General features: G+C 40.4%; 2 protein-coding genes and 1 long non-coding RNA gene across 6 annotated transcripts in view; 2 read left to right on the top strand and 1 right to left on the bottom strand.

Annotated features, from left to right (window-relative positions):
* Positions 1-4,314: 4,314 nt before the first annotated feature.
* On the bottom strand, positions 4,315-11,663 carry HENMT1 (HEN1 methyltransferase homolog 1 (Arabidopsis)). Its single transcript, XM_014943379.1, has 6 exons — positions 11,543-11,663; positions 9,938-10,050; positions 8,705-8,839; positions 8,143-8,325; positions 6,324-6,501; positions 4,315-5,441 (listed from the first exon to the last, which is right to left on the bottom strand). Exons 1-6 carry the CDS (start codon positions 11,657-11,659, stop codon positions 5,031-5,033), a joined length of 1,137 nt encoding a protein of 378 aa, XP_014798865.1. The 5' UTR covers positions 11,660-11,663; the 3' UTR covers positions 4,315-5,030.
* Positions 11,664-13,086: 1,423 nt separating this feature from the next.
* Positions 13,087-17,832, top strand: LOC106888879. Of its 3 annotated transcripts, none has more exons than XR_001412221.1 (3): positions 13,087-13,322; positions 14,180-14,364; positions 17,690-17,832. It is a non-coding gene; the product is annotated as an uncharacterized LOC106888879 (long non-coding RNA). The 3 variants fall into 3 exon arrangements; XR_001412220.1 differs by having other exon boundaries at positions 13,087-13,437; XR_001412219.1 differs by having other exon boundaries at positions 13,087-13,437; positions 14,132-14,364.
* Positions 17,833-20,518: 2,686 nt separating this feature from the next.
* PRPF38B (pre-mRNA processing factor 38B) overlaps positions 20,519-21,051 on the top strand; it is a 10,306-nt gene continuing 9,773 nt past the window's right edge. The window contains exon 1 of one of the 2 annotated variants that reach the window (XM_014943414.1): positions 20,519-20,922. In XM_014943414.1, the coding sequence (XP_014798900.1) occupies positions 20,638-20,922 (285 nt within the window). In that variant the 5' untranslated portion in view covers positions 20,519-20,637. The remainder of the gene's footprint in view (positions 20,923-21,051) is intronic. The other variant, XM_014943415.1, reaches the window with a different exon arrangement.

The following is a 21,051-nucleotide window of genomic DNA, read 5'->3' as shown; positions in this document are numbered from 1 at the left end:
TTGTGTCCATTTCAGTTTTTCTACTGCTTTTCAAACTTTGCCTCTGCAGATTACTAGAACTTCATCTCCAGTCCACAAAGTATTTAATGGCACAGTTACTAATACATAGTTAGTTATCTGTCTCTTGGAGAGGAAAAATAGTATGTCTGTCTTATGCAAATGATGAATCAATTTTAAAGCGTGAGGCATATTGGTATGTTAATTATTAAGCAGGCTCCACAACGAGCAGTATTTGGGGAAAGTGAGGGCACTGTGTATAGCCTTTCCTCGCCTTGCAAATGACAATTAATCCTCCTCAGTTGAGTGTAAAGACTTACTGCTACTAGAGCTTTTCATACGATCTGTATAACTTTGTGAATTACCTTCTTATTTTTCTAGTAATTGTGGTATGGATTTCTTTTCTCATCAAAGCATTCAAAATAACCAAACTTTTTAGTACTGTACTTTTTTTAGTACTTTTTAGATTGGTGAAAGTTGTATCTAATTATAGTACTATTTTGCACTCATAACAGTTAATTTATCAATTAATTGTATAGAAAGGATTAAGAGAAGTAACTGTACCATGTATAACCAATGCCAGTCTCAGCTGTCTTTCAATTCAAAAAGGACATCATTTTTTCCAAAATTTCAGCAGAATACCCTAGAATTTCTTTTGTGGGTTGTTGTGTCTCTTCTGTTTTTATGAATCAACAGTTTCCTAATAGAATAAAAGGCAAGTCTTGTCACCAAACAAATCCTCCAGTTAAGGACCTCACAGAGTTCTCTCAGAAGTATACGTATATATACATAAAACATTCATAGATGCTGGTCACCTTACTGAATACCAGCAACTGCAAATATAATCACATGGGGATTTTTTTTTAATGCATTGCTCTTTCTACTTCTGTGTTTTCACACTGTTTTGGTGATGCATATGTTGTAAGGAAAATGTGTCATTTTGGACACGTTTCTTTTTGATCTGGAAGGAAAACATCTCATGAATGAGAACAAGGTTATGCAGCACTGGTGCACATACATATGCAATATACCAAGGCAAAACCACTACTGTGGTATGGGAAAAGATTTTCCTTTACTACTATGGGGAAAAAACCACAAACAAAACAAAGCAGAGATATGAAGTACCAGAACTTCAGATGCTGTCATTGAACACTTAAGTGCATTTTGTGGACCTTCTGACATGGGTAGACAACACCACAGAGACAAAAATTAGAATAGTAGCATGGGAAAAAATTACCTTCTATAATTCTTGAGGCAAAATAAGTAGTTCTACCTTCTCTCCGTTCTTGCCTGCTTTCCTCTTCCCACCTGTTGGACCACAAGTTTCTGTGACAGGTAAGTTGATTCAGTTCCCTGTATGGAGTCTCAGCAAGATCTGCTGACGGGAGGGGGAAAGGTAGACACATCTTAATAAATTTGTTAACACTCCTGTGGAACGGGTTATTTTCCTTTTGTTGCTTCCTTGTTAAAAACTAGAAATTAAGTAACAATTTTATTTATTTATGTGAAGGAAAATCTCTAAGCATAAGCTAGCAAAGCTCTGCCTAGGTGCAGAGCTGTATGCACTGCCCTTCCGATCACAACTACAATTGCTCATATACTTGTAAAGGCACTAGTTATTGGGGTTTTTAGTTTGGGGTTTTTTTGTTATTTTTAAATTGCCTTATGATCTACTAATGTTTCCCCAATATCCTCATCTGAGTATATGCTAGTGTTAGTGCACTTTGTTTTGCGGATGTTCCCAGTGAACTGCTTGCATACAAGCCTGCATTGAAAATATGGGCGTTTTGTGAATGAGGTAGAAAGTGCAAAGGACTTTTCCATAAGATTTTTTCTGTTCTTTCAGAAGCCCCTTCCTGTGTTTCTTCTACTCCGCTTAAATAACAAAACCAAAAGTCCCACCAGCTAACCATTATGAGTTACACATAACCAGCTGTAACTGAATGATCCAAACATCATTTATCAACATAATGATAACAAGTATGGAATAAAGCCTAATACCATGGAAACCCATGGGAGACAGGACTGAAACACATTAGAAGTTTATTAGCTGTGAGAATCTTATTTGTTTGAGAGATCTCTAGGGAGACAGACAATTAAGTCCTCTGGCTGTCACAATTAGGCAGTTGGTTTTTATTATGTGAGGGGATATTTTCAGAACTTATTTATACCACCTCCTCAGTTATTAAACACCGATCAGAAAACATTCTGTTCAGCTATTCTGACCATAATCAATCCCTACTAACTTTCTCAACAGCTATCAAGTTATTTCCCTTATATTCAGAATACTGGACTGTTTTGGTTTGTAGTGGTTTTTTTTGTTTGTTTGGTTGTTGTTATTTGGGGTTTGTTGGGGTTTTTTTTAATCTACTTTATTTGGATTTTACTGTTTTGAACCTAAAGTTGATCTGTTTTGAGATGTGTGCCACCTTCTGGTCACTGATATTGCCAGAGTCTAAAACATTTCATCATTATAAACTTCCTTTCAGCACCCTGGTTTGAGACATCAGACTTGACCTTTTGTCAAAGTGCAAGTTTAAATGCAACATAATAGATACTGTGTTTATTCACAAATATTCATAATAATTTCCTCAAAAGACCAATCTGATAATGAAGAGCTGTGCAAAATGAATCCTGTGAGAGGGCTTAACTGCTCCTGAAAAGACAGTTAATTCAGTACTTTAAAGAAATCTTGATTAAAATTTATTTTAGCCAGTGGAAAACTGGAAAGTTGGCATACAAAATAGCATACCTTGTTTTAGTAAAAGATAGCAGTCTTAATTAAAATTTATATATTCCAAATAGTATTTCTGTACACAATATGCAATATTGTCTTCAGTTTCAGTGCACGTGTGTATTGTAAGGAACGCTGTGAACAGACAGCATCAAACATCTCTAGTTTGACTTCAGATTTTCCCCAAGAAAGGCAAAAGCAAGAAGAATTAATGGTTGCCCAAGCTATCACTAAAAACTTAACCCTTGCCAAAGAAGAGGGAAAGCATCTATGAACCCCCTAAAACTGGATGATGGTTTAGACCCCTTCACATTCACATAAACCATTTTCCAAATATAGCTACAAAGCCTTAAGAGTGTATTGTTTTAAGGAAAAACAAGCATGTACTCATATACAGTCTTGTCTGTTCACAAGAAAGTCCTGTAATTAGATGTTACCTGAATACAAAATTCAATCCAGGTATCATTCTGAAGCTGACAGACCCTCCTTTTCTTCCCTTCTCCTCAAAGTAATTGGGCTATAAAGTACACTAAAGATACAATGTTTCAAAAAGAAATTACACAGAAAAAAGTTCTGCGGTCCAAAAATCTTATAACTATAATAAACCATATAGTGAGCTGCAGAGGCATTTTCTTATAACAAGAGAATGCTATTCTCAAACAGCTATGCTTATTGATGTCCAAAGAATATTTACCAATTTTGAATTTTACATATATTTTAACATACCAACTATGGCAAGTTCGTATCACAATGTCAAAAAAGTAAAACTATTCTAAATAGAAAGACTAATTTTAATTAATTCTTAATGTTAGTGACAAATATTGTGATAAATTTAATAGTCCACGTCCATTTCTTGTAGGAGAAAAAAAAATCTCCCACAAAACACAAAGCTTAAGTACTTTTTAATCATTCAGTATGACAGAGCACTGCAGATCATTCTTCTTTCCCTGAAACTCAACCTGTTATAGATTTCTCAGTTCAGAGAATTACAGCTGCCTTTTCCCTTTCACCTTAATCAAGTAAATTCCAAAAATTTAGGCAGAAGGATACAGCCATGTTCTTTAAGAAACTGTCATGCCCCTACACAGAATTTTTTATTTTCAGAAAGTTGTGAAACTTTCATGTTTCACAAACATAAAGTCAGTTCTGATAATACTCATTCTAAGCTGCCACTAACATTGTGAAACATACACAGAATGACATTTTGTAATTTACCATGTCTTTACTTAAAAGAAATACTCAATTGAGATATTAAAATTGGTTTAAAAAAATTGTGTACACAAATAAACTTAAAAAGAACTGCACTGTATTGCTTCATTAATCCTGTATGAACAAGCCAATACTGTGCATCATTCAAAATTTCTGTCTTCCTAAATCCATCATCTAATATTTGCTTACTGTGCATTTAGACATACAATTCATCTCTGCTTAAGAAAAAGTCATCCTCCCAAGCCAGTAATCTCTATTATCTCTAACATCTCTGCTTTTCAATTCCACTGAATGCGTCGTCAAGACTTTTTGGGCAACAGCTGCACATGAAAACACACAAAAACATTTTCAGGTACACCGAGAGCAGGTTAACATTCACAATGACAGATTTTTTTATTCTTTTTTCAAAAACAGAATAGTCAAAGATACCCATTTCAAATTAATTAAATTCAGCTTCTGGAAAGTTACAGGATGAAAGTTATTTCCCAAGCAGCAGTTATCGAGAGATTTGATAAAAAAACTGGTCTAAATCTACATCCCCCTCCACCCTCTACATTCAACATCACGGCACTCTTCCCTAGTATTGAATTACTTAGCTATAAATGTTTGTAGCACATTCCAATTTATCTGGAACAATATTAAGTTTTTGCAAACCTGAGTATGTTCTCATCTTAAAAAAATAATCTATAAATTTTATTCCATTAAGAAAAAAATAAACCTATATCTGACTCACGTTATTCAGCACAACAACATAGTTCTGTGTTAACATCAACTATCCTTGGAGCTAACAAAAGATTACCAAAACGGATCTAGTCATGATAGCTACAAGATGGTAATAAAAAAAAACCAGAAATACTTAAAATCTTTCTTCACAGGAATTCTTTTCTTTTAGCCCTGATACTCGACAAGTTACTGTTATCTTTGTCAGAAGCATTCATCTTCACTAAATGAGAAAGGTGCTCATGGACAAATACTGGAAGGTTTAGAAAAGATTTTGTGATTCTAGTTAGCACACAGAACACACCGTTTGACAACCTCTAAAAAAATTGTTCCATTACTTTAATTGAACTTCATATGAGAAATCTGTGATCTAATTCTCTTCATTTTCATGTTCAGTGGTGAACATCACAGCAGAGCCATCACTGCTCAGTGTGACCTTGCCAGCAATAAGCTTGTGTAACTTCTCAAAAGTACCACAAAGTTGATTCACTTTGGGAAAAGAAAAGATTGTTCGAAGAGGTATATAAACCACATTTCCATCAGCAAATGGCTCCATGCCTTTTCCAACAGCCAGCTTTCCAAGATCTTGTGAAAAACAGCTCACTGAAGGTTGGAATTTGGATTTTCTCTCAGTAGGAACATCATTATACTCCTCATGTTCTGACATTAAAGGGTCCAGCAGTCTTCGCTTAATGATTTGTGCTGTGAAAATAACCTCACTGACCACTGCCTTCTGCAGGTACTTCTCATCTTTAAGACTTGGATACACTGCTTTGAAGACCTTTAGAACATAAAAGAACACATAAAATGTTTATCACTAACATAGGCTCAGATTTTAACATTTCATTCTCAAAAAGAGCTTCTAAAATGTGAACATAATTTTTGATTAAATACTGGTTTGCTTATTACTTTAAACATTTCTAGATAACAGAAAAACTAGACAATATGACTTGATTTTATGGACTACAGCTACAATGGCAATTACAGAAGTCAACAGAACTTCAAATGATGTTATCTAAAGCACTAGCTTTAGTGCTTTAGTGCATCTAGCACCATTTAGTGCTAAAAGCCAAAAAGGTTTGATATGCACCATCAGAGAACAGGGTACTTGGCAAGATCCCATATTGTGACAAAATCCAGAACTAGCTACCTGAAAACACCGAGATTAGGGTGTAACATCAAATGCTACTGAGGCAAACACACAAAACAGGTCCTGTCAATCCAGTTTCTGGGACATGCCTTCCTTCTGATAATATATTTGACAAGACCATGCAGTTCTTCAAAACACACACTCTGTCAGAAATGCTTTTTTATGCTTTTTATTTTTCACCTATGTGAAGAACCACATGATGAAAAAATTAATGATTAGAGGAACAATTATAAAAACATTGTCACGGTATACCTGGCAGAAAGGAGAATTCTCATTCCAAGGATAACAGTGTGTTAAAATAAAAATGATTGCTATTTAGCAAATAACCTAAAAGTTAAAGGCCTTTATACAATTAGAAACACAAATCACAGACTTAGACTCTTTTGACCCAATAGCGTGTGTTAATCAGAGCTAAGACTGGATAGCAATAGCAGACCACACTAAGAGCACCTTCATAGCCAGGTCATAGAAAACTCTTTATTCATCCTCCTAAAGGAAGAAAATAATACTTACTGTTTTGTAAGCTGCTTTAGTGGGCTTCTCAAACTGAGCAGATTCACTGGCTTGAGGATATTTTCTAACAAACACGCCTATTTGAGTACAAAACCCAACATTCTCCATTCCTTTCGGTGGGTGCCCTACGCCAGTAAATTCCACTGAATAATCATAGTGTCTAGCAGTCTCTAGAGCCCTAAGAAAGACAAATTATTCCAATCATACTAAATATTCATCTTTTAATGTGATAAAGATACATTCTCTAACAGAAGCAAGACCCTAAGCTTGTGAATGCTTGAGCATAATTTTTCTAATAATATTCACATGCCTGAAGATAAGCACTGTCAAAACTTGCTGAATCAGAGCTGTAACCATATGCCTAACATAGCCTGAATCATTTAATATCAGTAATTTAGGCAACCAGACATTACTGTTATTCTAAAATATCTGCATAGAATATGCATGTTCACAGCTGCTTACTCACTGTCTTAAACGCATTGAAAGTGAGCTAAAAACTACCAATTTTAGAGAACAAAATTATTTGAGAACCCATTAAAAAAACCATACATATCACAAAGGCACAAGAGACCAGTTAATAGGTAAAAAAACAAGTGAGGTTTGTTGTAAATGTATAAAGAGTAAAGCCTCAAGGTTACTACAACATACATGGCATCTAAATGAAAACCACACTTGTAGTACTGTAAATTAGCCAGTGTAAAAAGAGTGACAGGGCAGGGAACTAAAACCGCATTACCTATCTGCATCATTTTCCCTGAAAAAGTAGTAAACTAAATTATTATCTCATCTATTTTACAGAATGTTGCAATACTTATATTTCACAACATAAATGTAAAGACTTTCTCATGTTTGTAGCTTAAAAAATATCACTCCTTCAGTGATATCACTATTTTTAATCCACACATATCCAAAAGTAGAATCTAAATTTACTTTACGTCATATAAATGGTCTCTAAGGTATTCATCCTTTAGCTACTAATGCAAACAGGTTTTAGTATCATTATTTAGGGAAAAATATATGCTTGAAGCTTTGCAAAACTATATACTCAAAAATCACTGCATACTTTAAAGTCTGTGGCAGAAACAACCTAATTTAAGGGACATATTTTCCAAGACACAATTTCTGACCAAGCGTTGGCTATTGACGTATGACATCCTTTACTGTACCATATATTTTCTTGACAACTGTCTGATAGTTGAATGTTACCACAGGATATAGATCCCACTCCCTCTTTATTTTGTTTTTATTACATCTACTGATATTAGACTAAGATACATCTCATGCAACCCTGTCATGTACATATGTTTTGCATAAAATCTTTCATTGTGCCATGATCCACTATACTATCCTTTATTCAACAAGCTCTGCTACTGTGATTATTTGATAAATCTGCTTGCATACTCTTAAAGGTCTGAACTAATTGAGTGCTTTGATTATACACCATACGTAGTGAGCACATTTCTTAGGTTCTTATGAAGCATTTCTATAGCAGGGTATTACTATGTTAAACAGTTAATAATACCTTATGCTTCAAATACATTCATTGCAATGAAGATATATAAAAACAAAAGTTTTAAATCTTTTTTTGCAGATCAGTTACAGTAAAACCAAGCCAAGTTAACAACCATCATAAAATGGAAAACCCACAGAGCATGCTTAACTATTTACAACAGCAAAGAAATGTCCCAGCAAACCAGTAGGTGTGAAACTACACTGACACCAAACCACATACACACACCATTCTGAAAATGTACAGCTATTCCTTTCTCACGCTACTGAACACTCAAAGCTGTCTGCATACAATATTCAGTAAACTTACCAGCTTTGAAATTGTGCTCTGGTCCATTCAAATTTGTGGTCTGAATGCCTGAATAATGTCACTCCTGGAAGCAAAGGGTTAAATTCAGAATTTGGGGTACTGATCACAACCATGCTTGGAGACATGAAACCAAACACCACTTCAGGAAACTTCTTTAGTTCTGATTGTTCCAGGTGCTCTATTCTGTAAAGGATAAATTTGTGTATGTCTTTGAAAAACAGTAGGGTGCTTCTAATCTTCTTAACAAGTCCAAAAAAACCCCAAACCTGTATCTATACCTTGTAATTTTAAGCCTAGCTTTGCCATATCAGCGCTGGCACTGTGACTGAGTGGCAGCTTAGAGGTTTTTGTCTGAGATAATTTCCTCTTGCATTTTGCACTTTTTCATCAATACCCTTTTTCCACCATAAACTAGCATTACCTAGAGCTAAGAATTTCTTCATATGGTTAATTTAAGCACAAGTTAGAAGATGCCAGATTCTGCTTGAAAGATTTGCTCAAGAGTATGGACAAAATTCCAAACTGAACCCTAATGAACTTATAAAAATGGCCTAATACTTACAGTTCAATACATGTTACCAAGTCAAAACCAAGCATGCAAGGATCTTTATGGGCAACTGAACCATGATGCAAGGTAACAGTTAGGGACCTTTCAGTTGGTTGCAAATAATCACCAGGAAGAGGAGACAACCTATGCCTAAAAAAGCATTAAAAACATGATGTCACAGAAAGGAACTTAGGCAAAGATAAATTTTGCATGTAACTGAGCTAGCTAATACCCTAAATAGATACCTCGAAAATCTCAAAAAGGTTAATTATTTCACAAGGATTTAAAAAAAAAAATAAATTTATAATACAAACACTTTTTATGAATATCTACAATAGGACAGAAAAAGCAGAGGAGCTAATCCAGCAGTTGTCATGTTTACAAAAATTTCCGCTCCACTGTCAAGCCACTTGCAAAGCTGCTTGTAAATTCTGATAGCAGCTCAACTCACAGTAAGCAGCACACAGCAAATCTGGCTTAGATATGTGTTACAGGGGTTTTGGGGAAGTTATTTGAAAAGCACATTAACCTTTTTTTCCCAAATAAAATACACTGAGAACTAAAATATACATGCAAATTTCATTCTGAAATACTGCATCAGACAAAACACACAATAAACATTAAATATAATAAAAGGCTACTTTTTTTTTCATTCTTAAGAAAGAACGAGTGATAATGTCTGCATCTAAATCCTACATATTCATAGAAACCACATTAATTGGCTTCCAAGAGAGAAACTTTGGTGTTCCTCAGCAGTCTGACCCACACTTCGAAGATGACAAAAACTTCACCTTTTAGAACCTTCTAAGCCAGACACAAAACATTGAGCTAACCTTCTCATTTTGAAAAGATCAACAAGAAGTCCCCACCACAGTAACTAAAAGGGAATTACAATCACATTTCAAAAAGATCAGATTTGCACACCACAGTAATGTCATGTATGAGCATAAACAGATATTACTAATACAATGTGTTAATACCTTTACAAACAGCATTCTCAGATGTACACACCTTCAGAACCATTTCATGACTTGGACCTTTGCTACATTAGCTGATGTTAAGGGCATCTACAGTCCGGTAGTCCCCAGACACAGGTGCAATATAACTTAATAATAACAATGGATAGCTCCTCATTTGCCTAGCTGGTATTTCTGCATTTACCTTCATTTTAAAATTCTTGACAAGAAATGATGTAATATGCCACTAGGTCAAGCCAAATACAAGCCTTAAATTAACGCAAGAGCTTACATTTTCTCTTTCATTATACTTGCACAGATATCTAGCCCAGCTAACACTTCAATGCAACTGCAGAATTTCAGCATCCAGAGAAGAGTACAGTCAGCACATCCTAAATCTGCCACCTGTGAATTAGATATTAAACTATGTGTAAGTGCTGCATATTTCCAAGGAATTTCAGAGACTTTCATAACATAAAAATTCCATATTTAGGTCAAAATAACATTTTAATAATAAAGCATTTCAGGATCATAACTGAAATCTACAGTTACAAGCAGGATAAACGTGGATTTGAAAATTCTTTTTCAAAATGTATACCAAGACCCTACAAGATGTTTTAAATGGATTAACCTGTAAGGTATGATTTCCAAATATTAAAACTGTAGCAATTTTCACCTTCACTACTGCTTTTCAATGGCCTACTCTCCATCCAAAACACTGAGAATAGGCTCACCAGCAGCAAGGTTAGCAGGAAAAGATCTGCATAAAACGTGTTTACAGGCTCAGTGTAATGTTTATGTGGGGAAGGCTGGGGATATTCAGATCACAAAGTCTTGTGATAGATATATAATAGATGTTCTTTCCTGTGAGCTTGAAAGGTAGTTGAGTACACAGACTAAACGCCACTGTTCTTTCTCAGGCTAAGCCAAGGTTGAAGCACGCTGCTCAGTACTCCGTGTCAAAATCACAAATTGCTTCTCTTCAGCTTACCTCTACCCTGGGGGTAAACAGAAAGTTTATACCCACCCACCCCATTTCACATCCTAAATCAGAAAATTCAAACCTTTAAATACAGATGCAATACTCCTGAATATATTCTACTTAAAAGCAGATTACAGTGCCATAACCTCATAGACTGCATTAGATTTTTATTAACTACCAGAAGTATGATTATATGAGCACACTGCAGGTGCATTTCTCATTGATTTCTTGCACAGTCCCTATGACATTAACATCAGTTTCAGCATTAAACAAGACAGAGGTATTTCTCAACTTTTTACATTTTTGAAGAAGGTGCTGGGAAGGAGGGCATATTAGAAAACAGCAAACACTATACAGCATTACTTAAATAATTTAACTTTTCAAGATGAGTATCAAAACAATAACCCTGGTATACTGGGGGGGTTGAGGGGAGGAGGAAATAGGAGGGGGCAAAGACCTTAGGAAAGTGGAGGAGAGTTAGCCTCGCAAATCTCACACACTTAATGTCACTTCTCCTCTGAGAACATTCATGTGAATGATGAGGTAAACCCAATACCATATATGGAACAAATAATTCTAGAAAGCAAAACCAAACTATGATGAAAGCAGTTCAAACGAAAATTCCTCAGCATTACATTAAAACCAGAATGCCACCTACTCTCCAAAACAGGCTAAGCATTTTTCTTGTTTAGATTTTTCCCGCTTCCCATCAGTTAACATTGATTATATGCATCCCTGAAAAACAAACCATGATTATCAAATGTCTGCTAAAGTAATTCAGTTTTAACAATATCTCCTCCACTACTGTAATTTGGTAATTAGGTCATCAGGTTATCCAGGCATTTTCTGTCTTCCTGAGATTCCTAATGTTAACTTTTTTTCAAATTTATAATGTAAAAGGCAAAACATACCAACCTTTTTAGGTTTGTATTTCGCCACTAAATCTTTAATGAACTGGTAGCGTTGTTTGTATAAAGGAGGTGTAAATTTAATAATTCCTGTAAACTGTTCTTCTTCAAAGTTCTCATCCATGATATTTTGCTAATGCTAAAGTAAAAAAGTTAACTCTTATTTTCTGAAGTACTTTGCAACATCTAATTACAGAGTTTGCTGTTTCCGGTGGTGTTCAATTCACAATTGAGCAGGAGTAGACCTGATCCCAGTTCTATTCAGAGAATGATAAAAACACAGGAATTAGCAAAATTAGGCACTAGCTGCTCCCTCCACATATACTGATGTAAATAACCTTTTTATAAACAATTATAAACTGTATACTATCATAAAAAAGCAAGTTTCATAATTTGTCACTCTCCATCCAGCACACCTACATAGTGTTGACACAACATATTTACTTTTCCTTTGCTTCTCTGCAAGTGCAGAAAAATAACTTCTTGCTGAGGTGCCTGCTTTCTTGTCTCTAATCTATCATTATGATTTAGATGATTTTATATCTATCTTTGTATATGTATAGCTCAATACAATTTCTACAATATAACAACTAGCAGGAAATACCTGAATAATTATTCTGTTGTGCAAGAGGAGAGGTTCTGCAAGGCCTTACATTTACTATGAGCTCAACCTTATTCGTGCCTGCGTTTCTTAAGTAATCTAACATAATTCAACATGGCATGAGAGTCAAAACCATTAGTGCATTTCCAACTCTCCCACCTCTTATTAAAAACTACATTTTAGCACACATACATATTTAACAAGAAATATCCTCACCAAACCTAAAAATAAGCTCCCAATGAATGATGAATGAACTCCACTGGAGTCACGTAAGCAAAGGAAGGTGGTCCTGTGCCCACACAGCTTTCTACAGCCATCCTTGTTGGCAGCAGCCACAGCCCAGGGCTCATGGGCAGGTCTAACAGGCACGGGCTCCAGGCTGAGACTGCCGGCCACTTTACTGGCTACATAAGGTCTTTTATACATAAGTATAAATATATAAATATTTAAATATACATATAACGTACAAAACCAGTAAACAGGCTCGGCGTTCAGGCCAGTCACCTGCCTCCTCAAAGGCAACCTCGCCACTAACCGGCTGAGGAGCCGGCCCCCGTGGACCCACCGCCTTCTCCCCACACGCTCCCGGCCCGCAGTTCGCACCCCAGCCCTCCCCAGCCCCGCAGCAGGCACCCCAGGGCGGCCTCAGCACTCTCCTCCCCGGCCGGGGCCGCCTCAGTCCCGCAGCGCCTGCCCGGCCCCGGCCCTCTCCGCAGGGCCCGCGAGGGGGGTACGGCGTTATTTCGACAGCCATTTCCTCGCTCTCGCTGGCCGCCCGCCCCGGCCACCCCCCTGCCCTTTTCCCCGGGGTCCCCGCTCCGTCCTCTCCCCCTCAGGCTGACCAACCGCCTCCCCCGGCCCGCAGCCACGCCGCAAACGGCGGGAAGGGCGCGCGCTCCGGCCGAGGCGGGGGCTCGAGCGGGTGGCCTGGTCCCGCGCCCTCCCTCCGCTGCCTGTGGCTGCCTCCCTCTGTGTAATTAAAAGGCGATCGGGAGAGGTGTCCCTAATTTCTACACTAAAACACAAAAATTCTACTAGTCTGCCTGCTACTTCTTTCCGGTTCTGCGTGGGCACAGCTCGGAGCTGTTGCAGTGGTGGTGACAGGCGGTGACAGAGCTCAGCCAGGGTGAGCGAGGAACAGGCTATACAAAAATAAAAGCAAATCGGTGTCTTCTGCAGGATTGCAGTGAGTATCTTCCAAACCGGGACAAGGTTTGTCTCTCAAAGAGCAGGCAGGTGTTTGGGTACCCAGCGAAAGGAAAACGTGGCTCCCCGTTTCCTGTCCCTTTCTCCGCTCACAAGTATGTAAAGCGTTTCGGTAATGGCAGGGCGCGGCTGCTGCATAAAAAGGGTGGCTGGGGCGTGTGTCTGGGGATAAAAGGAGGAAGGAGGTTTCTGGTAGCACTGAGGGTAAAGGAGAGGAGTTAACTATATCAGAACACAATTTAATGCTTCCTGGGTTAGCTTTCAGAAAATACTAGGCATTTATATGTTGTTATTTGCCTGTGATAAGATAGGTATAGGAGCGTCTTTACAAATAGGGGAGTTGACTGAAATTGCAGAAGTTAGATAACTGAAAAATAGGGGAGTTAACTGAAGCTGCAAAAGTTAAGATGAAAAACTGCAAAGGTTGCACTTTTCATCTTTTTAGTCAGTGTGCATGCTTAATAAGCTTATGAATATTAACCTCTCTGCCTCTAGGTGGCATAAAGGGAGAGTTATCATCATGCATATGATGTATGATGGGGGGGTTACATGGTAGAGGAAAATATGTAGTAGGTGGACTGGGAAGTCTGTAGCTTCTAAATACCACAGTCAATGGGGAAAGGAAGAGGGTTACATGCAACTGGGGAATTAGGGTAAAACTGAGGCTGCATCTTCCTGCAATTGGAGAGACCCCCACAGAGGTATGTCCCAGTGGACTCTCCCTTTATTCAAATAAAGTCATTCCAGGACTTTTCTGTCTCCTTTGTGAACACTGACCTCTGGCAACAGGATTTTCTGCACTCCTGGGGGCTCATCTGGGATCCTTCCACCTTCCAGGGATGGCAGGTGACAAATGGAGCTGACGGTGCACCTCACCAAAGCTTTGGTGATCAGTTAGCTTCCAGAGCTGCTGGTGCTGGATGACTGATTGGATACCTGAGACTGTTCAGGAGACAGATGAGCAACAGACTGCAAGGGTCCGTGAAGAGGTCTGCAGTGAGACACCACTGAAAATCTCCCCAGTGAGTACTATGGGAAATTTGGGGACTAAAAGAGGGAGGGTGTCCAGGGAGGGCAGTAAGGGAAAGTTGAGAAAGGGTCTTGAAAACTTAGGTGACGATCCTGAAATACCCCCGCAAAGTTCCTTTGGGAGAATGTTAAGATCTTGGGGAGATCTACACATTCACCCAGAAATAACTAAGGATACAATGCTATTTTATCTGCCCTGAATATAGTTTGCTAAAAGGTTTTAGATGGCCTCCTCTTGGGTCAGATGATGCTAGTCTTTGTCAGTTTTTATGCTTGTATGTGAACGACACTGAGAAAGGGCTTATTGAAAAAGTATGTGGGGAAATATGGTTAAGGGCGCCACCAACAGGAATTTATGTAGTCAGAGGGAGGAGAAATAACGGAGAATTGGAAAATGGTGAGAGAAAGGGCACAGATAAGAAGATGTGGGATGTTCTTCAGTGTCTTCCCCTGCCTTAGCCTCAGGACCCTCCAGCTTTCCCAGCGGATCCAGGAGCGGCTGCTGGGCCTTTATACCCCCAAAATTCCAGATCAAGAAAACCAAGGAGAAACTGACCCTACAGCCCTTCTTGATGAGGATAACAGTGAAGGGGAGAATGGGCAAGAGGTTATGTCACCATCTAGAACTAGAAGGGGGACAAAACATGAAGCACCAAGGGTGCCTAAAACCCAGGAAGCAAGAGTTCATTAGGTGCCTCTACACCAGGTCCCTTTGGGCGGACAAGGTGGAGGATTTGGGTTTGTAATTGTGCCCCTTACAACTCAGGACAAAAGAGGGTTGAAAAAGGAATTACCCCCATATTTGGATGACCCCATAGGGGTGGGGGAAAAGGTACATGAATATCTTGGGAGTGCAGATTATACCTGGAAGGACTGGGATTTTCTTCTGGGAATTTTATTTGGGCCACAGGAAAAAAGGATGATTTTGCAGAAAACCCATCAGTTATGGGAAGATGAACACCCAAGAGGCAGCAGGGAAGGCAGGGCAGAAAGTGCCTATGATTGATGACATAATCCCCCAAGCGGACCCTAGTTGGGATCTGAATAATCAGGCTAGCCTAGTCCACCTTTGGGATTATAGAGCCTATAATGAGCAATAATAGCGATTACAGCAATAATAATGATTAGAGCAATTAAGACAGCAGTTCCCAGAACTAACAATATGTCAAAGGCTATGTCCCTAGAACAGGAGAGAGATGAGAGTCCTCATGGGTTGGAAAGGACCAGAAATGATTTAAAAAGCCAGGGAGGGTTGGATCCCGAGGGACTGGCCTTTGACACACTCTTGAGGGTACAATTTCTTACCAAATCCTGGTCTGACATAAGGAGAAGAATACAGAAAGATGAGCCATGACAGAACAAGCCTTTGGATGAATTAGTTGGAAAGGCGCAGCAGGTGTATGTAAGAAAGGATGAGGAAAAGGCAAAGAGGGAGGCAAGAGTGATGGCACAGGTTTTACAGCCCCCAACGGGGAAAATGCCCATTATTGACTCCTTAATAAAGGCAGGTCTTTTTGGAGCCCATGTATGTCTCCCTATAATAATCCCATCCTGCCAGTTAAGAAACCTGACAGAACCTATAGAATTGTACAAGACATAAGAATAATAAATAAGATTATTAAACCAAGGCATCCCACGGTTCCAGATCCTTATACTATCCCGAACCAAATTCCTTACTCACAGCGCTATTATTCAGTTCTTGACTTAATAGATGCTTTTTGTTGTTTACAAATTGATGATAACAGGAAGGTAGTAAAACAGGTAACAAAAGGAGTAAGAAAACTGGCTCCTATACTGGTTCAAACCTGGAAAGGATAGGAATTAGACATGTTCTCATGGTTGCCTGGTGGAACATGGATTAAGCACATGTTGTTTTCTTCATTTGTGCAGTAACAGTTCTGAATTTTGTACCATGTGTGGTACCTTGTTTTATGCAGCTCCTTCAGCATGCAGGCAAAAGAATGCAAGTAGCAGCTGTGCCTAGTGACCCAGAATTAGCTACAAGGGGACAAAAGGTGATGTCTCTGCAAATAGTTCCAAAACCAAAAAATAACTTAAGAAGGTCCAATTAATGGTGACTAAACTTTGTAAAGACAAGTATTAAAAAGAGGAGGGATTGATAAGATAGGGATAGGAGTGTCTTTACAAATAGGGGAGTTGACTGAAATTGCAGAAGTTAGATAACTGAAAAATAGGGGAGTTCAGCTGCAAAAGTTATACAACGGAAGAACAGCAAAGGTTGAACTGCTCACCTCTTGAGTTGGTGCACATGCTTAAAAAGCTTATGAATATTATCCTCTCTGTCTCTGGGTGGCATAAAGGTAGAGTTGATGATACATGCAATGTATGATATGTATGATGGTGTTATGGGGGGGTACATGTTAGAGGAAAATATGTAGTAGGCAGATTGGGAAGTCTGTACCTTCCAAGTACCTCAGCCAATGGGGAAAAGAGGGTTACATGTGGCCGGAGAATTAGGGTAAAACAGGCTGCATCCCCTGGCAATTGGAGAGACCCCACAGGGGTGTGTCCCAATGGACTCTCCCTTAATTCAAATAAAGTCATTCCAGGACTTTTCTGTCTCCTTTGTGAACACGGACCTCTGGCAACAGGATTTGCTGCACCTGTGATGGCTTAAACTTGAGTCTTGGTGTGGTGGGTTGACCCTGGCTGGACGCAGGTGCCTACCAAAGTTGCTCTATCACTCCTCTCCTTAGATGGACAGGAGGACAGAAAATACAATGAAAGGCTCATGGATCGAGATAAGAACAGGGAGATCCCTCAGCAGTTACCATCACTGGGAAAATTTATTTCCAATCAGATTAAGGTAATGAGAAATAACCCCCAAATCTTAAAACACCTTTCCCCCACTCTTCTCTTCTTTCTGGGTTTAACTTCACTCCTAATTTCTCTACCTTCTCCCTCTGAATGGTGCAGGGGGACAGGGAACAGGGGTTGTGGTCAGTTCATCACATTCCTTCACAGGGGGAGGACTTCTCATGCTTCTCCTGCTCCAGTGTAGGGTCCCTCCCACAGGAGACAATCCTCCATGAACTTCTCTAACATGACTCCTTCCACGGGGTGCAGTCCTTCAGGAACAGACTGCTCCAGCGTGGGTCTAACAGTAATAAAGTTATAGTCTACAGTAAAAGTAAATTCACACAACACATTGTGAATTCATACAATTTCCTAGTAGTTTGTAAGACTCCACCCCAAAATGTACGACCACAAGTGAAACCTTCAGAATGATCAGATTTTACTTCTCCATTATCAAACAATGTAATAACAGTAGTATCTTTTTTGATTGTTCCATATTAGGTGGTGAAATTGGATTGGGGATCCAATCTTTTGAAGACTGGCAGCATGAAAGGTGGCGGTTTTAAGCTGGACAATCTGCTTTGACTCCAGGGTGTCTAACCTTTTTCTTGCTAGAAAAAAGGTTTGAAAAATTCTTCTGATTATTCCCCATTACATCTTTTTTTTTTTTTTTTTCTAGTATTCTCTCACTGAAAAAAAAAATAAAACCATTGATTTAGTCTGTCTGAAGCTTGGGTGTTTGGTTTTTTTTCTTAGGCAGTGGTACATCTACTTAACATTTTCAAGGAATCATAGAATAATTTATGTTGGAAGGGGTAAGAAAGACAACTATGTATTTCCTGTACTTTCCCTTTAAAGTTGCAGTGCATATAATTAAATGTGATAGCAAAAGAAGTCTAATGCAACACTGCTGAAATAAGACACTAGTCCACTCTGATATTTGACAGGAAAATTCATGCAGCAGTACTGCTTGATTTATAATTCAACAACTAACAACTGTTCCTCTCAACCAGATTTGGAAGGTGTTTGGTGACTATGTACTAGTATCTTTCTCCTCAGCTTCAACTAACAGATTAGGCCTGTTTGAGAAAATTCAGAATTAGTCTGTGTGAATGAGAAGTGAGGCCAGGCTCTTACGTACAGATCACCCTACATTTTCATAATTATATATAGTTCCTTGAAGTGTGGAAGTGAAAATCACCTCTTGGTTGATTTTTTTTGTTTGTGTTTTTTTGTTGTTGTTGTTGTTGTTTGGCTCTATTCTGTATAAAGACCAGCTGGGATGCCTGAGGGAATAAAATCTCATTTGGAACAAATGGATTTATAGGTTGCAACTATATCAAAGGTTTCACATTGCCACCAAAGAGGGACTGCATAAGTACAAAAATGCTGTCTTGTGCAGAGGGAAGAACACTGAGGTTTGGAACATACTAACTAAATATTTCAAGAGGAAAAGACAAATGCATGAAAATACAACTTGGTTAATGTAAATGGTGACAGAAATACAAGCTATTGTGATTATACAATAAAAATTAAGGAAGTGCTGAAAGAGTCAAGGGTACCCTAAACAACAACAAAAAAAATCCCTACTAAGCTTCAAAAAAAGTTACTACTCTCGCTGTCTCCAGAACAAGATTATTTCACTGCTATAAGGGAGTTCTTCGTTCTTAGGAGTTATTTCTTTCTTAGAAATAATTTTGTGATTCTTAAATGGATATTTACTGCACCAAGACAGTAGAGTCCTGTGATATGTAATGAAGGTTTTGTGATTATCTTTGGAAATGAACTGAGATGGGAAGAGGAGGCTGAAAGGAGGCTGGAGTTATTCCTGGAAAAGGGGAGTGAGGAGCCTAGATAGCAGAACAGGCAGTTTGGAGAAACTGTTAACTGTCAGGGCCCCGATAAGAATGCTTTTCTGCTATAGTATGAGCTCTATGGTACGTTAAAGAGCCAGAGTAATGAAGCTGAATTACCGTTTCTCAGGTTTTCAATGTGTAATGAAGAATGAAGGTACTCTGGTGTTACTTCCAACAATATTTATCTCCTCATTTTTAAAGTCAAAATCTAAATTAGTTTTAAATAGCACACTTACAGAGATGGTATTTCCATGGATGCTTCCATACCAGCTTCTCCCTGCACCTGTTTCCTGACACGCTGAGCAACATGGAGCCTTTCTCTGTATGTACAGCTGTATGCGTTTTGTCCCCAGTGTGCCAAGTTTGTAACTAGTGGACAGTTATTTTTTTTACACAGTGATTTGATGTTTAGAATCTCTTGGCAATTCCTCAAAGTTGTGTGTTCAGTCTCCCTTTTGTTAAAAGGTTAAAGTTTGACCCCAAAGTATGTAGCTAGGTTTTTTTTTGCTTTTGCAAAAAAGCCTGTTATTCAAAACCCGTTGGAAACCTTTGAATGAGTTAAACGTAACCACAAAATTAAAGTTCAATTCTTCCAGCAGATACATTTCAGGCAAAACGGGACGGTTTTAATGTTTCTCTGTTTCCTGTTAGCATTTAAGCATAGACAGGCACTTTCTTAAATCCAGCTATTTGTTTACAAATGCATTAACCCAATTCTGATCGTTCCGCGTCTGTACGTAGTGTTATTGATCTCGGGAAGAGGCGTTTGGCTGGATTCAGCACGGGGGAATAGTTAAGTTTTCTCAGTGTGTGACGAGCCCCTCAGGAGGTGCTCAGCCGCCGCCAGGCCCCAGCCGGCGGGGCAGGCCTCATCGCCAGCACTGCTTCCGAGTGAGGCTCCGGTGCGCCCTGGCCGTGCAGCCGTCGGTACGCGCTGCTTCACCGGAGACTCCTGCGCACGGAACGACTCTTGCCGTTATTTCTGGGCTTCTCCCTCAGCACGGAGGCAGAGGGAGGCGGCCGCTGCTCGCTCCCCTGCTCTGCGGTGCCCCGGTCCCGTCACCAACGACGAGGGTGACCGATGGGGGCCAGTTTCCTAGTTCGCCAAGCCGGTGGCCTAGCTAGCATCTCCCGTTACGGTGACAGCGGCTTTCCCTGGCCGGATTACCGGCGCCTGAAGGGCCTGCGGCCCGGCCTCGGGCTCACGGCGGCTCAGGAGGGAGACGGGCGCGCTGGCAGCGGGGCGGGTCCCGCCTTGCCCGGGCTGTGTGAGGCAGCCGGGTGAGGAGGAGGAGGGCAGATGGGGTGTTGAGGAAGGAGGAACCGTGCGGCGGGAAGGGGCCGAGCCCCGAGGGGAGGGGGCGTCCCGGCCTCTTCCCCCCCTTCCCCGCCTCGCGCCGCCGCGCTCCCCCGCCGGGATTGGTCGAGCCCAGGCCCCGGAAGACGAAGGCGTCACTTCCGCGCGGTCCGCCATCTTGTCAGCAGTTGGCGGAGGCAGCGCCCGGCCCCGGCAGCCCGCGCTCTGGTGTGGCGCGGCCGCCCCTCCGCCTCGCAGGCCGCGCGCCGCCGCCCCGCTCCGGGCCCTCCGCCGCCATGGCCAACAACAGCCCCGCTGTCGGCGCCGGGAACTGCCAGGGGCAGCAGGCGGCCCAGCACCAGCCTGGCGCCGTCCCGCCCGCCCAGCAGCAGCTGCAGAGCGGAGCCCCCAAGCCGGCGGCCTCCGGCAAGCAGGGCAACGTGCTGCCGCTGTGGGGGAACGAGAAGACCATGAACCTGAACCCCATGATCCTCACCAACATTCTCTCGTCGCCCTACTTCAAGGTGCAGCTCTATGAGCTCAAGACTTACCACGAAGTGGTGGACGAGATCTACTTCAAGGTGAGCCGGCGGGCCGCGCCCCGGGCGCCGCCGAGTCCTCGGGGCTGAGCTGGCGCCCGTCCCGGGCCTGCCCGTGGCGGGGGTTTTGGAAGGGGGAAGGCTTTGATTGAGGCCTGCGGCTTCTCTCTC

The sequence above is a fragment of the Calidris pugnax genome, unplaced genomic scaffold (genome assembly GCF_001431845.1).
Source record: "Calidris pugnax isolate Ruff unplaced genomic scaffold, ASM143184v1 scaffold63, whole genome shotgun sequence".
Classification (NCBI taxonomy): domain Eukaryota; kingdom Metazoa; phylum Chordata; class Aves; order Charadriiformes; family Scolopacidae; genus Calidris; species Calidris pugnax.
The sequence above is the reverse complement of the archived record's forward strand: the minus strand, read 5'-3'. Positions and strand labels throughout refer to the sequence as shown.

Bases quoted from the DNA above. Each gene is read 5' to 3' on its own strand.
- HENMT1 (XM_014943379.1), bottom strand. From the start codon at position 11,659: ATGGATGAGAACTTTGAAGAAGAACAGTTTACAGGAATTATTAAATTT. The intron at 10,051-11,542 runs GTTGGTATGTTT...TCTAATTCACAG, and splicing joins CGAAATACAAACCTAAAAAG to GTGGCAGATTTAGGATGTGC. The intron at 8,326-8,704 runs GTAAGTATTAGG...TATCCTTTACAG, and splicing joins TTGGTAACATGTATTGAACT to AATAGAGCACCTGGAACAAT.